General features: G+C 36.6%; 1 protein-coding gene across 3 annotated transcripts in view; it reads left to right on the forward strand.

Annotated features, from left to right (window-relative positions):
• The window catches only part of LOC112822475 (signal recognition particle subunit SRP54), a 65,712-nt gene extending 48,239 nt beyond the window's left edge, over positions 1 to 17,473 (forward strand). For 2 of the 3 annotated variants that reach the window (XM_025870175.2, XM_025870177.2), the window contains exons 3-6: positions 4,850 to 5,023; positions 12,528 to 12,594; positions 13,674 to 13,771; positions 15,430 to 17,473. In XM_025870175.2, coding sequence (XP_025725960.1) covers positions 4,850 to 5,023; positions 12,528 to 12,594; positions 13,674 to 13,771; positions 15,430 to 15,636 — 546 coding nt within the window. In that variant the 3' untranslated portion in view covers positions 15,637 to 17,473. The remainder of the gene's footprint in view (positions 1 to 4,849; positions 5,024 to 12,527; positions 12,595 to 13,673; positions 13,772 to 15,429) is intronic. The other variant, XM_073895085.1, reaches the window with a different exon arrangement.
• Positions 17,474 to 18,026: the final 553 nt, after the last annotated feature.

Genomic DNA, 18,026 nt, shown 5'->3' on the forward strand with positions numbered 1-18,026 from the left:
TCTCCGAAACGACAGATTCCTAAGGAACTAAATAGTGCCTGAATGTGAGTATAGCTTTTGTAGTATAAGATGTAGTTTGCATGCACAAAAACTTTTCCACATACTAGTGTTTATATGGAATTTCTTGTTTTTCTCCTACTTAAGGAGGAAAGTAACCAGCAAGAAGGAATTCAGTGGAATTCAGGGGCAACACTGATTGATTAGATTCATTTTCAGTTGAGACCTGTTGCTGACAGGTACAGATGAACTGGACCTTTAAGTCCACGGTCCTGGGTGTATTTTCCATTTAATTTTTCCTTCTATTACTGTAATTGTTTTCACAACTGCATCAAGCTTGGAATCGCTCTAATAGCAAAGTAAACATACCTGTATTGATTTACCAGCTAAGTATTGTTTGAAGAGAGGTTTTTCCTTTTGGTTTAGTGATAGTCATGTTATTTTCATATTCTTGGTTGAAAAAATAATAGATATCTAAATAGTAAGGGAGGCTGTTGAGCAGAAAGTAGAAAGTTATAGGAATACTCCCATGGCCAGTATCTCACATTCACCAAAAGTAAGTTTGTGTTGTAATCATTCTGGTATTTCCTGTGCATATATAATCTCTTCTTTGGTGTTAAACACAAATGGATTCATACTATACAAACTATTTTCTAACTTTCCCTTTTTGCTCTCATTCACATTCCTGAAGCAGAAACATCTCTGGGAACCCCAGATCTATGCTTTTGAGTATAGTAAGAGAAAAGAGGCCAGTGAGGCGGGGACTTGGATGGAAGGAGAGCCTGCTGTCCTTCATCAGTTTGTCAGAACCGAGAAATTCCAAGTGCAGTGTAGGGAAAGGAGTAAGAAATAGGAGCTTGGCTCTGTGTTTAGAATTTCACCTTAAACCAGGCCATACAGTACCTGTTGTGACATTTTATCAGGCAAGTTCTCTGACTAAACTCTTAACCAAAATCTGAGCCTCAGTATTATTAAAGAAGTTAAAATTTCAGTACTACTCATTCATTTATGTAGCACTTCTGCTACCAAGAACTTATGATGTACTAGGAACTATAGATTACAGGATATAGCAGTGAAGGATACACACTGTGGAGTGCCTACTCCTCTATGTTGCTAGCTAACTAGCTGGGAAAGGTGATACAGAATAAAATCCATGATGTGTAGTACATGTTTTAAAGAAGTTCTAGGTGCTATGAAAGTGTATAAAAAGATTGCCATTAAAATCAGGCCCCAGGAAACCAGATAAAACAGATTTACAGTCTGATGGTTAATCATAAAATTTGATAAAAAATGAATTGACAATGCATCTATTAATTTTCTGGTGTTAGGAACCTCTTTTTTTCAGATCTTTGGAATTTGTTAAAATGGAATTTGTAATATTGACAGTGAAATTTTTCTTACTAAGAGGTTTATTGTTTATCTGTAAAAAAGAAACATTTGTAAAATTTAGAGAATAACTTTCATTTATAATTGTTGGAAATTTTTCAGCAAATTAATTTTCTGGTTGGTTTTTATCCATCAATACCTCCCTTCTCTGTTTCCCCTCTTTTATTCCCTAGAGGTCAGAATCACATGCCATCGATTGTCTCTCACAGATTTTTTTACTTGCCAGTTTGGTTCCTTAAGATGAGATGTTGACAGAAGTATAGCCTATGGGCCAGATCCCACCAGCCACCTGTTTATATAAAGTTTTATTTGAACACAGCTATACCTGATTATTATGTGTTGTCCATGGCTGCTTTCACAGAGTTCAGTAGTTGTGATAGAAGCTGGATAGCCTGCAAAGTCTAGACTTATTTACCATCTGGCCTTTGTTTTTAAGAAAAAGTTTGCTTACTCCCATTTAAGAAGATAAACCTAAAACTTGGGTTTTACTATATCAAAAATTAATATTAAAATTTTTAATGAAAGCCCTTAAATAAAAGTCTCCTTAGTAAAAATCTTTATATGAAATGTTATTAGAGCAAAGAAAATCCATTTTTAATTATATATTATGTATAGAGAATATTACTCAAAGTTTTGTTTAAACTTAACTAACTTTGGTATTGGAATGAAAAATATGAATCAAGGGATGCCTGGGTGGTTCAGTCAGTTAAGCATCTGCCTTCCGCTTAGGTTGTGATGCCAGGGTTCTGGGACTGAGTCCCACACTGGGCTCCCTGCTCAGAGAGTCTGCTTCTCCCTCTCCTGCTTCTGCTTGTGCTCTCTCTCTCTCTCTCTCTCTGACAAATAAAGAAAATCTTTTAAAAAAAAGATAAAAATAATCATATTTCAGCCTTCACCTTTGTAGGTTTAAAAAAAAATCTTTTGGAAAGAATATACCCAAGAGTGAGAGTTAATGGAGATAGTAGCTAAGTTTATACTAACTGTTATGATCCAGCTGGAATGTTTTGACTTATTAAAGTTGTCTAGGGAAGGTAAAGTAGTTGAGCCAATGAGAGATAGCCCTTCTCCTTTGCTTTTGTCTAAGGAAGGAAAAATTGAGCCAGTGAGAAGCTGCTTCTGCTCTAATGGTGGTGGAACAGGTCATGGTGATGCACCCTGAAAGGTCTCAGCTCTATTCACTGACTGGAACCCGTTGCTTTGGCATTAGATCCATTCAGGTAGTGTGACGACTGGAGATCTAACCCAACTTCTCTGACTTTCCCTTGCTTGTAAAGGGATCCACAGACCTGAGTAATGGTTCAGAAGGTAATGTTGATGTCAGAACAACCATAAACCAAATCTTATTTTAAGGGGAAAAATGAGGTAGAGCAGGAATGGCTCACCATGTCTAGGGACGAGGTGAACTTGATGGGTCATTTTTTTCTTTTTAATTTTAAAGATTTTATTTATTTGTCAGAGCGATGGGGTGGGGAGCACAAGCAAGGGGAGTGGGCAGGCAGAGGGAGAAGCAGGCTCCCCACTGAGCAGGGAGCCCGACGTGGGGCTCGATCCCAGGACCCCAGGATCATGACCTGAGCCAAAGGCAGACGCTTAACCGACTGAGCCACCCAGGTGTCCCCGTGGTGGACCGTTCGTTGTTCATTTTGTTTATGGACATTATAAATGGGCTGGTCTTCCATTGTTAAGGGCTGGGATTTGTTTGAACTCTCAAGACAGGCTAGGGAGAATTGTGGCTTTTGTTTTTTCAGGTTAATACATAGATAGCCCATGCTGTCAAGGTTTTCATGATCTCAGTTTGCTATACAGCAGTTATAGTTGCTGTCAGTGATGTCTTCATGTGTCGTGGAGCAATGCATGTGTTTTTTAGGTTGGATATACCTGGATTCACATCCTGGCTAATGACTAAACTTACCTTTGGGAAGTGAAGAATAGAGAGTCATATATATTTTCTAAGAAGGAACTTAGAGGATTCAGAGGAAATACGACAAAAATGAAGTTACTTATATTTGCATAACTGGGCAATCCTAGTCCACTATTTTTATCAGTAGAATCCCATCTCTGCAACTGCAGTTCAGAGAACTTTCTTTCTTACTGGTTGAACAACATTCATGGGTTTAAATTGTGTGGTCATATCCACAAGTGTTAAGAATCCTTATAGAGGACAAAATTTTTGAACTCTGGACCATCCTAGAGAAGCCCACCAATGTGGACTTTAATCGTGGCAGTCCTGTAGTCCTGTATCATTTTGTTTGGTTTAGTTTTAAAATTATATACGTAATACATGAACATATTCTCACCACAAAACAAACCAAACAACAAAATACAAAAAAGAGTAACAGGCCCCCATGACTACTCCCTTACCTGTACCTCCTCCCCTGTCTCAGTACCTATCCCTAGGAGTAACCACTGCTGGGTTTTTCTTCACAATTGTACTGTGCTTTTTTGAAGTATTCTAGTAAGGAGATGAAATAAAGGTTTTCTTAGGAGTTAAAACTTGAGGCAAGATAACAGTGAGAAGCTCTTTGTCCTCTCCCATAATATGCATTTACTCTCAGTTGGGAACATGGGTAAATATTTGAGGTAAAATTAGTATTTCCCTAGGAATGAAATTTGGATGTAATTAGAATTCCATAGACTATTGTACTAAAATTTGTAAAATCCTTTTACTGTCAGGAAAACTCTGTTGTCACCTATGCATTATTGACTAAGAAATCTGAAAGCTCAGCAATAGAACACTTATGGCTTGTTTTCCAGATTTGATCTACAAATGAGTTTTATTTGGATTGCACAGTGCTTTAAAACATTTTTTCAGTTTAAATGTCTTCGTTGGGGATGCTTTCTCCACAGGGTCTACCTTTCCCTATATAGTTTTGCTCACTTTCGGTGCTGCTTGGCCTTAAAAGGCATTTTAATTTGGAACTCCTGTTTTGAGAAAAGGTGAGAAGCAGAGTTAAGTTGAATGGGTTTTGCTTTGTCCACATGTAGCTAAGCCTACATCCAAGGATTTAGGAGAGTTCCCTGCCAAGAACTGTTATTTTATTTTATGTCTCTAATATATGTATAGGGTCCATCTATCTGATTTTCCTTTGATATTACACATTAATCTGTAAATAACATTATTCTTTAAAACAATTGATGTCCAGACTGTCTTTGCGTATTATATAGCATTGGAATTGCTATGTTTTGAAGTGTGGTGCTTGATTTCTTAGCTGCTGACTTCAAAAAAGTTTATTTGGTTAAATTCTATTTTTTACCCTCAGCAGAGAGTATGTAGATGTTTGCTTTATTATTCATTAAACTCTACATTTATGTTATTTATACTCTTGTGTGTGTATGATGTCTTAATTTAAAAAAAATTAAGGATTGGTTTATGTTTCTTTTTTCCCTAAAATAAAGCAACCAATAATTTGCCATATGAAAGAAAATTAATCTCCCTTGAAACTCATTATCTTATTATTATCATTAGATGAATAGTGAAAGAGGCTTTGAAAATGTAGAACTGGGAGTCATAGGAAAGAAGAAGAAAGTCCCGAGGAGAGTCATCCACTTTGTAAGTGGTGAAACAATGGAAGAATACAGCACAGATGAAGATGAAGTCGACGGCCCGGAGAAGAAAGATGTTTTGCCTACTGTTGATCCGGTAGGTCTGACGCTTTTGTCAGTAGTTTTTTATGAGACTCACACGCTGCCTACTGCTCTAAGAAGGCACTGTCACTAGTTTTCTAAATTGATTTGTTTCCTCTTAAACAGCAAATGGAAGGGGTCTTTTGAGGTTTAAATCAACTATATTTTGATTATAAAAATATGCAGTATGATTTTGGTAGAAAATAGTATTTTTACAAATATGGATGGAAATATTTCTGCATTTCGGTAGTCTGAAATAGTTTGAGTGTCAGAGTTCTTTGTCAGTGTGGTAGGTTTCTTTAAGATTTATCTTACTACATAGAGTGCTTGAATCCCAGTCCCTTTGAACTAAGGACTATGCTGACATAGTAGTTTCCACCTAAAATTTAGGCTTTGTCAGTTCTTTTCCACATCAATGCCCTGAGTTTCGATTGGAAGATAGGAGTGCACAGTTCTTAACTTTATGTGCCTCATCAGCTAAATTTAAGAATTTCTAAATTATACATGATGTAACTATAAAATTATAGGACAAGCTGTACATTCTTAAAAAGTAGTGTTGTCCTTCTAAGTAGTCTTTGGAGAGTTTTGTTGATCCATATTTACTGACTTTCTTAGTAGGTACTGTTTTAGGCACTGGTGATACAGCCATGGGCAACATAAATTTTTGCTCTTGTATGCTAGTGGGCAGACAGGGAATAAACACATACTATAATTATCAGACTGTAAAGTGCTATGAAGAAGGGTAGCAGGATAGAGAATTATTATTGTGTATTTGATTTAAAAAATGTTATTACTAGTATTTCATCAGATTTGGTTTTTTTTTTTTTTTAAGATTTTATTTATGTATTTGACAGAGAGAGACACAGTAAGAGAGGGAACACAAGCAGGGGGAGTGGGAGAGGGAGAAGCAGGCTTCCCACCGAGGGGGGATCCCGATGTGGGGCTTGATCCCAGGACCCTGGGATCATGACCTGAGCCGAAGGCAGACGCTTAACGACTGAGCCACCCAAGCGCCTCTGGATTTGGCTTTTGATAGATTTTGGTTATTAAAAAAATATTAGATCCTGAGTCTCTACTATGGAATATATTCAAAGGACCTTGCAGTATACTCTGATGGCATTTCTAAATGCATGCAGAATATTATATAGAGGTGTTTCATGTACTGGGAGAATTGTTGGAATAAGTATTTTTCTTTTAAATTACTTTGAAGGGGTTAATTCTTATTTGTCTGTATACATTTGTATCTCTCTGTATGTTTTTAAAAGTCATGGTCTCAATAGTTGCTCTCTATTACATAGAAAGTGATAAAAAAAAGCATTGCATAATACGGCGCCTGGATGGTTCAGTCAACTGACTCTTGATTTGGGCTTAGGTCATGATCTCTGGGTTGTGGGATTGAGCCCTGCATTGGGCTCCACGCTCAGTGTGCAGTCTGCTTGTCCCTCTCTCTCTGTTCCTCCCCTGCTCACATACTTTCTCTCTCTCTCTCAAATAAATAATAAATAAAATCTTTCAAAAGTAAAAGCATTGTGTAGAAAAAAATGCATCCTTACTACTTGCCTAAAAATTTACACTTTTTTAACAAGCTTTATTGAGATACAGTTCACATAGCATACAATTCACTGACTTAAAGTTACAGTGATGTGGCTTTTAGTATATTCATAGATGTGCACAACCATTACCACAGTCAGTTTTAGTACATTTGCATCACCTCAGAAAGAAACTCAGTACCCTTTAGTTATCGTTCCTTATCCTTCATCTCCCCAGCTCCTGATAATCAAAATCTACTTTCTGTCTATAGATTTCCCTATTATGTACATTTCATAGAATGAAATCATATAACAGGTGATCTTTTGTAACTGGTTTCTTTCATTTAGCATGTTTTCAAGGTTCATGTTATAGCATGTGTCAGAATTTCATTCCTTTTTTTGATATACCACATTTGTCAGTACATGGACATTGGGGTTATTTCCACCTTTTGGCTACTATGAATACTGCTGTGAACGTTTGGATACAGGTTTTAATTTCTCTTGGTTACGTACCTATGAGTGGAATTGCCGGGTCATATGCTAACTATATTTAATCATTTGAGAAATTGCCTTGTTCTTTATTCTGTTGATAATGGTGACATTGATTGATTTTTGGCCGTGAAGCTAGCCTTACGTTCCTAGGATAAAACCCACTTGATCATGGCATATAATTCTTTTTATATGTTGATGGATTTAGTTTGCTAGTAATTATTGGGAATATTTGCACCCATATTCATAAAAAATACAGGTCTATAATTTTCTTATGATGTCTTTGTCTGGTTTTGGTTCCAGAGTACTACTGGCCTCATAAAATGAGTTAGGAACTGTTCCTTCTTCTTGGATTTTTTGTTGGTTGACTTTTTGGGAAGAGTTTGTGAAGAATTGGTATTAATTCTTATTTAAATGTTTGGTAGATCTCACCTGTGAAGCTGCCTAGGCTTTTCGTTGTGTATAGCTTTTTAATTCCTAAATTGTCTTATTTTTAAGTCCATTTTGGTAGTTTTGTTTATTTCATATAAGTTATCAAATCTGTTGTCATGCAGTTCATAGTATTCCTTTATAGTCCTTTTTATTTTTTCATTTCTGATTCTAGTTATTTGGGTCTTCCTTCTTTTTTCTTGATCAGTTTAGTTTAGCAAAAGTTTTATCAATTTTGTTGATCTTTTCCAAGAACCAGCTTTTGGTTTCAGTGATTTTCTCTCTTGTGTTTTTCTCCATTTCATTACTTTTCACACTAGTCTTTATTATTTCCTTCCTTTTGCTTGCTTTATGTCTAGTTTGCTCAGTTTTTTCCAGTGTCTTGAGTTGGAAAGTTAGGTTACCTTTCTTCTTTATTAATTAGCTATGAATTTTCCTTTAAGAACTGTTTTAGTTACATCTCCTAAGATTTGTATGTTACACCTTCATTTTCATTCATCTCAAAGTATTTTCTCTTTGACCTCTTGGTTATTTGAGAGTATGTTATTTACTTCCCATATATTTGTTAAGTTTTCATATTTTATTTTATGTTCTTGATTTCTTTTTCTTTTCTTTTCTTTAAGTAGGCTGCATACCCAGCTTGGAGCCCAATGTGGGGCTTGAACTCAACCCTGAGATCAAGACCTGAGCTGAGTTGGACATTTAACTGACTGAGCCACCCAGATTCTCCTGTTCTTGATTTCTAATTTCACCCCATGTGGTTGGAGAATATCCTTGTATTATTTCTCTCCTTTTAAATCTATTGAAGTTTGTTTTATGGCCTAGCATGTGGTCTGTCTTTGAGAATGTTCTCTTTGTACTTGAGGAGAATGTAGATTCTGTTGTTGTTAGGTCCTGTGTTCAGTATATGTCTGTTAGGTCTGGTTGGTTCATAGTGTTTTTCAAGTCTTCTATTTCCTTGTTGATCTGCCTAGTTGTCCTATTCGTTATTGACAAAGGGGTATCAAAGTCTCCAACTGTTACTGTTGAGTTGTCTATTCCCTTCATTTCTGTTGGTTTTTGTTCTTTTGAGCCCCTTCTACTGAATTTTGCATTTCAGTTATTGTGCTTTTCAACTCCAGAATTTCCATCTGGTTCTTGTTGTTAATTTTTTTTTTTAAGATTTATTTATTTTAGGGAGAGAGGGAGAGCATGGAGGTAGGGGTAGAGGGAGAGAGAGTGAGAGAAACAGACTCCCCGCTGACTGCGAAGCCCTACAACGTGGGGCTCTGTCTCATGAACCTGAGCCGAATCAAGTTGGATGCTTAATCAACTGAGCCACCCAGGTGCCCCTCTTGTTAATATTTTTTATCTCTTTATTGATATTCTTTATTCAATGCAACATTGTTATACCTTCATTTCTTTAATTATGGTTTCCTTCGTTCTTTGAACATACTTATAAAAGTTACTTTGACTTTTTTTCTGTTAAATCCAACATCTAGTCACTCATGGGTAGATTCTATTTCCTGCTTTTCTCCCTGTGAATAGAGCATATTTCTGTTTCTTTGTATGTCTCTTAATTTTTTGTACATTTTAGACAATATATTGCAACAACTCTGGGTACTGCCCTTGCCTTCTCCCTCCCTGCCCCCACCTCAGCCTTTAGTTTAGCCTGCATCTTCATAGAATCTAAGAACTTCCTCTCAATTACCTCTCACCACAGTCTCCACGGATTTTAAGAGCACCCTTTGGGCTTGGACGTTTCCAGCTCTGTTGCAAATGAAGTCAGTTCATTTGGGAAGAGATTAGGAGCTATCTGTTTTATGGCCTACTTTTCTTTCTGGGCAAAACCTCTTAGCCAGAGCTCTGAAGTTGGGGCTAGGGAAAGTGTTGCATTCCTGAGTGACAGCCCTACTTTAGGAGCTGAGTGCTCGGTGAAGGTGGGGAACCCTTAGATCTTTTTGGCTTTTTTCACTGCCTCATGAACAGAGGCTGTCAGTGCCCCGGGATTCTCAGTGGCACTGTGCCCATGGTAAAGCCTCCATTCCATAAACGGGCTGACAGAAGAAGGGAGCTCCCACCTGTCAGCTGCACTCACCTGAAACTTAGGCTCAGGAATAGGTGGCTTGTGGGCAAGATCAGAAATGCTGATTGATGTTCTGTCATGCAGTATTTGTTTTTCTGTGACTGGCTTATTTTACTAGCATAATGTCTTCAAGGTTCATCTATGTTGTTGTATATGGTAGGATTCCCTTTTTTTAAGGCTGATTTTCCATTATATATATTATCACATTTTCTTTATCCATTCATTCATCAGTGGACATTTAGGCTGTTTCTACTTCTTGGCTATTAGGAAGAATGCTACAGTGAAGATGGGAGTGGAAATATCTCTCTGAGGTCCTGATTTCAGTCCTTTTTGTTAAATACCAGTATTGTAAATGGGGAAAACAGCAGGATAGAGAAAGCACAACAATGTTGTAAAAACATACGTGCTCAGGGCGCCTGGGTGGCTCAGATGGTTGGGCCTCTGCCTTTGGCTCGGGTCGTGATCCTGGGGTCCTGGGACTGAGTCCCATATCGGGCTCCCTGCTCAGTGGGGAGCCTGCCTCTCCCTCTGCCTCCGCCTGTCTCTCTCTCTGTCTCTCATGAATAAATAAATAAAATATTAAAAAAACCCCAAACATATGTGCTCAGGAAAAGACTGGGAAAATATACTAAAATATTAGTGATAATTATCTACAGGTGGTGGAAAAATGGGTGACTTAGATTTTCTTTATACTTTGCTCCATTTTCTAAGTGTTCTATAAAAAATAAGCATTACTTTTGTAATCTAAAATAAGATGTTTGGGGGGTCTGGGTGGCTCAGTCATTAAGCGTCTGCCTTCGGCTCAGGTCATGATCCCAGGGTCCTGGGATCGAGCCCCGCATCGGGCTCCCTGCTCAGCGGGAAGCCTGCTTCTCCCTCTCCCACCCCCTCTGCTTGTGTTCCCTCTCTCGGTGTGTCTCTCTCTGTCAAATAAATAAATAAAATCTTTTAAAAAATGTTTAAAAACAAAAAAAGATAGCAAATCTGAATAGTTCTTATTAAGGAAGAGGTGGATACTCAATTATTCAGGAAGAGATGGATACTTAAATTTTTGGAGAAAAAAATGAATCAGCTTGAGTTTGCACCATAAACTGGAAGTCTTGAAGACCAAGATCTGGCCCATTTTTCTTATTCCTGGGGTGGTGGTGGTGGTAGTGATCCTGGCAGTGGTGGCAAGGTTCCAGTGTAGGCTCTTGAGTCATTTGTCCTTTTGATTCAGTAAGATCAGTGTCTAAACAAGAGCCCCATACATTCATTCTGTGTAATTGTGTGTGATAGTGATAGACGTTTTTCAGGGATCCTTATCTAATTCCTCAACCCTGGAGCAGGTTTGACTCTTTGGTAGTCAGTCACTGCATGGATATTAGCAATTGTTCCCTCTAGAAACAACCCCAGGAGAATTGGTCCACTGGGAAATATATGCTTTCCTTCAAAAACCTGCTTAATCCTTTTCTTAGTAGTTTCTTGGCCCTGTCGTTATCATGTGTTATAGAGACTGGTTCCATTCCCTATACTACTGCACTGTCCCATTTACTATAAAAACTGTAAGGTGAACACTAAGATGAGAGCATCTTAAACAGAGTCCCTAAAATAACCCTTACCCCCACATAAGAGAAATGCTTCCAGCTCTGAATATAGAAGATACAGTAGATTTGATTGAGTCATAAATATACAGTATTTTTTTAGTTGAATGTATTTGTTTGCTTGGACACTCATTCTTGTGTAAATAGAGATAAAAGAGCTAACTCACTTCTGTGTCTTTTCAAGAATATTATCACAGAAATCTGCATACCTGCTTTTCATGAGAAGACCGTTGTGTGTTTCCCCCTTTTCTCTTTAGCCCATCTACCTAGACTTACAGATATTCTTGTGTTTGCTGTTTTAATACCTTATAATCATGAATATATATCCTAGCTAAGAAGATTATGTATAATTTCATTGTTTTTCTCCTTCCTGGGAACAGTATTAAAATAATATCAATAATAATTATTGTTATTTGAGTGATTGTTCTATACTATACTTTCTTTTGGTAAACAGAAATATTAGTACAATGAAGCAGGCTTATATTACTGATTTCATCCACAGAAGCAAACTGTTGTCTGTGTTGGCAAGCTTCACAGAAGTGTTCTATGGGAATGACAGCACCAAGATTAACAATGGAATTGTGCAGTGTAGATTGCCTTCTGCCATTGGTCCTTCTTTACTCAATGTACGCTGAGCTTGTCTTGGGTTGTATGGTCTACGTCCTTCTTAATCCTTTTTTTTTAAGATTTTATTTATTTGTCAGAGAGAGAGAGAGAGCAAGCACAAGTAGGCAGACGCAGCCCCGCAGATGGAGAGGGAGAAGCAGGCTCCCCGCCGAGCAGGGAGCCCGATGCGGGACTTGATCCCAGGACCCCGGGATCATGACCTGAGCCGAAGGCAGACACTTAACCGACTGAGTCACACAGGTGCCCCTAGGCCCTTCTTAATCCTTAAAGAAACAAAAGAGCTCACATTGCCACTTACTGGTCACTTATTTTCCCGTCATTGAAAGTTCATTTGATGTGCTCTTACTTATCCTGTTTACTTTCTCTGAATGTTAATTTCCTTACTGTACTGTACGTGTGTTGTACTGTATGATTTCTTAAGGTCCCTTTGTATTTACTGCTTTCTATCTCTGATGTTGTGCCTATGAACAATGAAGACAAAAAAAGCAGCAGGACAGGAGCAGAGGCTCTAGATTGTCAATTCAAAAATAAGACTATGACTTACCAACTCCATTTTAGTGGCTGCTACTTTCTTCGGTTATTCCACGGGCTTAGGGTGGTGGTAGTTATATGGGTAATATAAAATGTCTTTGTAGAATTCTGTCTGTAAAGCTTTTAAATGTTTAATTGGATTGTAGTCTGTAGTACTTGTCTATACAATATTTTATGTGCCAACCAAATATTTGATTACTTCATTCTGGCCTAAATATACAGAATGGGTTTAGGTATGAAGATTGCTAACCTGACTTCTTGTTGCAGACAAAACTCACCTGGGGCCCCTACTTATGGTTTTACATGCTTCGAGCTGCCACATCAACCCTTTCAGGTATTACTTTTTCTGTTTGAGTATTGTATAACTACTATAATATGCTCCAAGAACAAGAACTTTACCAAATGGGGTGTTTCCAAAGTGAAGGAGAAAGAGTAGGGAGTTAATCACTCTGTTCTCAGCAGCTAGCTAGCATTGGAAGGTATTAATCTAACTTGTACTTCACTTTAAAACATTCTTCAGTTTCAAATTGTGGGTTTTTTTTAAAGAACTGAAAAATGGCTTTATTAATTTATTTTATATTAATTTTTATGTTTTTGAACCTTCTCTGTTAGCAACTATTTTGCTATTTTGTTATAAGGTTTCCTACTGATACTGTTCTTACTCTGACTATTCTAGAGCCTGTATTATATAATTAATTTATTTTTAATTTCATTAATATTTCGTATCTTAAGTTGAGCTATAACGAAGTCAGATTTGAAGGAAATGAATTATCAGCTTAGGACTTAATCATGCTGACTTTAAATATAGGTTTTAAATTATAAAGCTTTCCTCTGTTTCCAATTTTAACTCCCTGATAGCTTCTATCATTTTTTGCTTTTTATTAGAGGTAATCTTGAATAGTAATTCATTCAAGAAACATTTACTGAGCACTCAATATTACTAGACAGTGTGGTGTAAGGAGAAGCTTTACTTTCAGACCTGGATTACATTTTGGATCCTTCATCAGCCTCTCTGAGTCTAACCTTTCACAGTGCCTGGCATGAGGCAGGCACTCAGGGAATGTTATAGTGCAAGCCATTACTCCCCCATAGCCTAATGATGGCCCAACCTTCTAAGAGTATCTGTTTTTCTTGAAAAGTAGACATGTAATAGATAATTATAATACATGATGATACATGTATAATTGGAGGTATGAGCAGAGTGTTGTTGGGAACCCAGAAGGAGCCACTAGTGCCTCTTGAGGAAATCAAGGAAGATACACAGAAGAGAGGTATTGAGTGTTCATAATCTTTTGTATTCTTACATTGCTTTGCACATAGAAGGTGCTCAAGAAATATTTATGGAATTATATAAGCCATTTAACTTTCGTGTGTTTTTGTTTGTTTTTTGCCATTTAACTTTTGTATCTTTAGTGTGTGACTTTCTTGGAGAGAAGATTGCCTCTGTTTTGGGCATCAGCACCCCAAAATACCAATATGCCATTGATGAGTATTACCGGATGAAAAAGGAGGTGTGTCTCCTTTTTACATTTTTTTGATTCAGTTTGGTTTACTGTGGACTTCATGGGTTGTGTCATGAGCATATATATCCTCTCTAGCCACCCAAAAGAGAGCTCCCTTACGGTAGGCATTTCATTCTAGAGTTACTAATTAATCAACTTAGATACTTTTAATTTATATACTTATTTTTTAACATTGAAATTTCCCTAAGATCTTTATGTGAGACTAAGCTAGATTTCATTGTGCTGGGTGTTATGTGAGGTGCCTTATAGATGTTATCTTATTTAATCTTCATACATCTCTCCTTGGATTATTATTCCAGTTTTCAGATGAGGAAATAAGACAGTCTCTGTACTTAGAACCTGTAGACTGTAGTAGGAGAAGTGAAGCACAGAAAATTACAAGTACTAGAAATGTGTAAGTGCCAGGTGTTAAGGCACAAAGAGGTGAGGCAATTTTGTCTGCAAATGTAGTGAGGTCTTAGGGTCGGGGTGAAATTAGCCTCAAGGAATGAGAAAAGTTTAGCTCTTAAGAGCATAGGCTGAAGAACCAAAGGGTCCGAATTCAAATTCTGACTCTGCCACTTCTAACTTTGCAACCCTTGGGCAAGGTACTTAACCTTTGTAAGCCTCAGTTTCTTCATCTTTATAATGAGGAAAAGTGTGGCATCTATGTTCAGGGTTGCTCTGAGGATTAAATGAGTTGATATATAAAATGCTTAAAACAGCACCCAGTGTATATTGGTGAGCATGAAATAAATATTAAAATCTTCTATTATTCTTCAAGCAAATGGAGGGGGAATTCAGCTAAAGCTAGAATGTAGAGGCGTGAGGCTAAGTTGTGTATTTGGAACAGTGGCAGGAATGGTGCTTTGTCACTGGAGCAGAGTGCAACGGGAGAGTGGCTGGACATGAATCTGGAAAAAGCAGCTGACTTTATATTTGTTACATGGTTTCAAAAACGGTTTTTGAACAGATGAGTGTTTTTAACACTTCCAGCCATGTTTAGAGCCTCATTACCTAATCTGGACCATTGTAAACGACTCCTCAGTGTCTCTCTTGTTTTCTCTCAAGCAAGCTCTAAATTAATCTTCTTGACAGGTTACTTATTGTAACCTGTACTGTAAGTCTGTACTACAAACTACCCATACTGCATTGAACCAGTACAATTGCCACTTCCTCCATGAATTTAGTAGTTCTGGCACTAGAAATTATCTGTATACTAGCTGCTTAGGGGAACAATAACCATGTTATACCATTTAGTGAATAGACACCCCATTTAGCTGAATAGGCTGACACCCTATAATTGAAGTGATACAGTATTTAGCTATTTTTTATTTAGATTAGAATTGATCTGAAAAGATACAGCCTTTGTCAAAGTTAATTCAGGGCTCATCTAAGCAGTGCTGTACCATGCTTTAAAAATAACTTCCCTTTCTTTAAAATGTCATATGATAGTTTCCATTTTAGTTTGGGAACAGGGGACAAGGAGGTATGTCTTGTCTTAATTAGACCAAACTGAATTAGACATGACACTAATGTTTTAGTTCAAAAAAAAAAAAAAAGAGGCACAAGCAGTTGAAAGTGGGAAACAAATACTATTCCTTTTGGGCATTTATATTTCATCTTGATATATATATATATCATTCTTGATTATTTCCTCTTTTTAGGAAGAAGAAGAAGAAGAAGAAAACAGGATGCCTGAAGAAGCAGAAAGACAATACCAGCAGAATAAACTGCAGGCTGATTCCATTGTCCAGAGGGATCAACCAGAAACAGTGGTATCCAGTTCATTTGTGAATCTCAATTTTGAAATGGAGGGAGACTGTGAAGTAATTATGGAAAGCAAACAAAATCCAGTCTCTGTCCCACCATAGAATGACTATCAAACTTCAAACTCTAGGGTTTTTATAATACCAGGAACTTTCACATTCTTTATTCAGTGGGACTTAATACAATTATTTATATTTTAAATTATTATCTGGAAAGGGAAAAATGTTTCTTCATTCTTAGGCTCTAGCTAGCAAAAGCCAGATCTGAAATTTGATATTTGTACTATGCTTTTACTGTGTGTCACATTAGTGCTTTGGTTTTAAAATGTTCTTTAAAGAAATTAAGGACATTCTAGAGCCCTAATCGCCAATTAAGCGTTAAATTATCAAGCTTGTCTGTTATTGGTGTTTGTAAGAAAAAAATAGTTAAATTACTAAGACTAATTGGAGCTGATCTTCCTAATCTCAGATTAAAATGAGAATTTCCCCCTATTAGATCTTCTCATGTTGTCTTACATTTATATATCTAACCATTACATTAATTTCATACTAAGGATGGTTCACTGAGTGTGTAATAAAAGGAGCAAGACAAAAGCACTTTGATTTTTTTTTCCTTTAGAATATTTTATGAAAAGCTGATTAAGTTTATAACACCAAGTCTAAGACGGGTTTCCATTTTTTAATGCAGGTTACTTAATCTTACATTCTTTTTCAGCAGTTACTCAAATAACTAGCTTTGAACATAACGTTAAAAACACTAGTTATGGGATGTATTTATTAAGGTATTTGTATTCAAGTGGTAACATCTAGTGATTATCCACATGGCATCCTGGTTTTGTCACTCAGTAGACCCTGAGTGTTTCCTGTGGGCCAAGTAATTGGAGGGAGGAGGGTGGGGTGAGGGACAGATGAAGACTTGACCCTTCAGAGGCTTACTTTTGAATATTATACAAGGTGCCACAGTAGCATAGTGAAGTCACCAGTCATTCTCTTCTTTGAAGTTAACAACAGTAAAGTGGACAGTTTACTTAACCCGGGTTTGGTCAGCTCTCTAGAGCCCACTGTGCTATTGGCAACACTTACCGAAGGATAATATGAAACTAATTTTGAAAATTTTCATAAATATGTGCTCATAATCTTATGAGAGATCTGTGTGATTTTGATTTATAACTAAATGTGGGTAAGGAAGAATGTATGGAGTATTTCAGAAATGCTGCTCTTAAAAGCCTATTCACAGACTTAAGAGCTTTCACAGATTAATCGTTGTTCTAAACAGCATTAAACTGTCAATCTTAAATATTTTTATATAAAATATGGCTTCAAAGAAACTCATAGGTACAGTGGAGCTATTATGGAAATCTGTTGTCAGTATGAACATCTGGCCACTAAATTCTTCAAATGAAATTTGAAGGATTTGGAAAAGATAATTTTTCACTTGGAATCTTCAGTTACATGGATTTGTGGTATGGTAGTTATGCATGGTATGTGATGGTAATTTTTGGTCATGGTTGTAAACTCTTTTAATTTAGTACTTAAAGGATTAATCTTCAGATCATGTAATTAATGTCACAGTAAATTATAGTTTACCAGTAGCTCTAAAACATGCTAGCCCGACCTCTTCCCTCTAATTTGTTTTTAACTTCATTGAGATAGGACCTCCAACTCAGATATTTATTGGGTTTTCCAGGGAAGGCATGCATATCTAATGATGATCTGAATCTTTTCTCCCTAGAGGCACTAGATCTGAAAGCTTACCTAGTAACTTTTCTGATTGTAGAAGGAAGATTATGAAAGTTTTGTTTCTTAAATTTTACTTTCTCTAATTGTCCAACAGTGGCCAGTTTGTAATGTTTATATAGTTATTCACTGTGCCTTAAATCTTTATACTTTATTTATGCAAACTATAAAATTTCCCAGAAATGAATTAAATGGTTTTGTCTTATTTTTAAGCCTCTTTTACTTTCCTTCCTTTTCGACCCTTTTTATAATTACTATTCCCCCTGGATCATAGTTCATGATACTTTACCCTCTTCTAATCTTTCTTTTCATAAAAAACCGAAACAGAACAGTATAATTGAGAACATTTACACTGAATTAACCTCTAACAAAAATCCTTAACAAAGTGGAGTTGGAATTTTATAAAATGTGACCCTGGTACCAGTTAATAAAAGCTAGATAGATTTTTTTATACCAGTAAATTTAATTAAAGTGAAATAGTAACTTGAATATTTTTTACTGAAACATCCTATAAAAAGAAACATCATCTCCAAACACTTCTAACCCAGAAATGAAATGGCTCTATTCTAATGAATGGGAATTTTATAATCTATGATAGATAATACTTTAGAAGACTCAAGGTTAAATGACCACATATAAACTATCCCTCAAATATTTAAATTCTTAATGTCTAATGTCAAAAATATCCCATGAAAACTTCATTTCTAAAGATTATACAGATTTAAAGTGGACTCCTACCTTTACCAAATCACACTTCC

Source organism: Callorhinus ursinus, unplaced genomic scaffold (genome assembly GCF_003265705.2).
Source record: "Callorhinus ursinus isolate GAN/ISIS: 27379988/994484 unplaced genomic scaffold, GSC_fseal_2.0 scaffold8, whole genome shotgun sequence".
In the NCBI taxonomy this organism is placed as follows: Eukaryota; Metazoa; Chordata; class Mammalia; order Carnivora; family Otariidae; genus Callorhinus; species Callorhinus ursinus.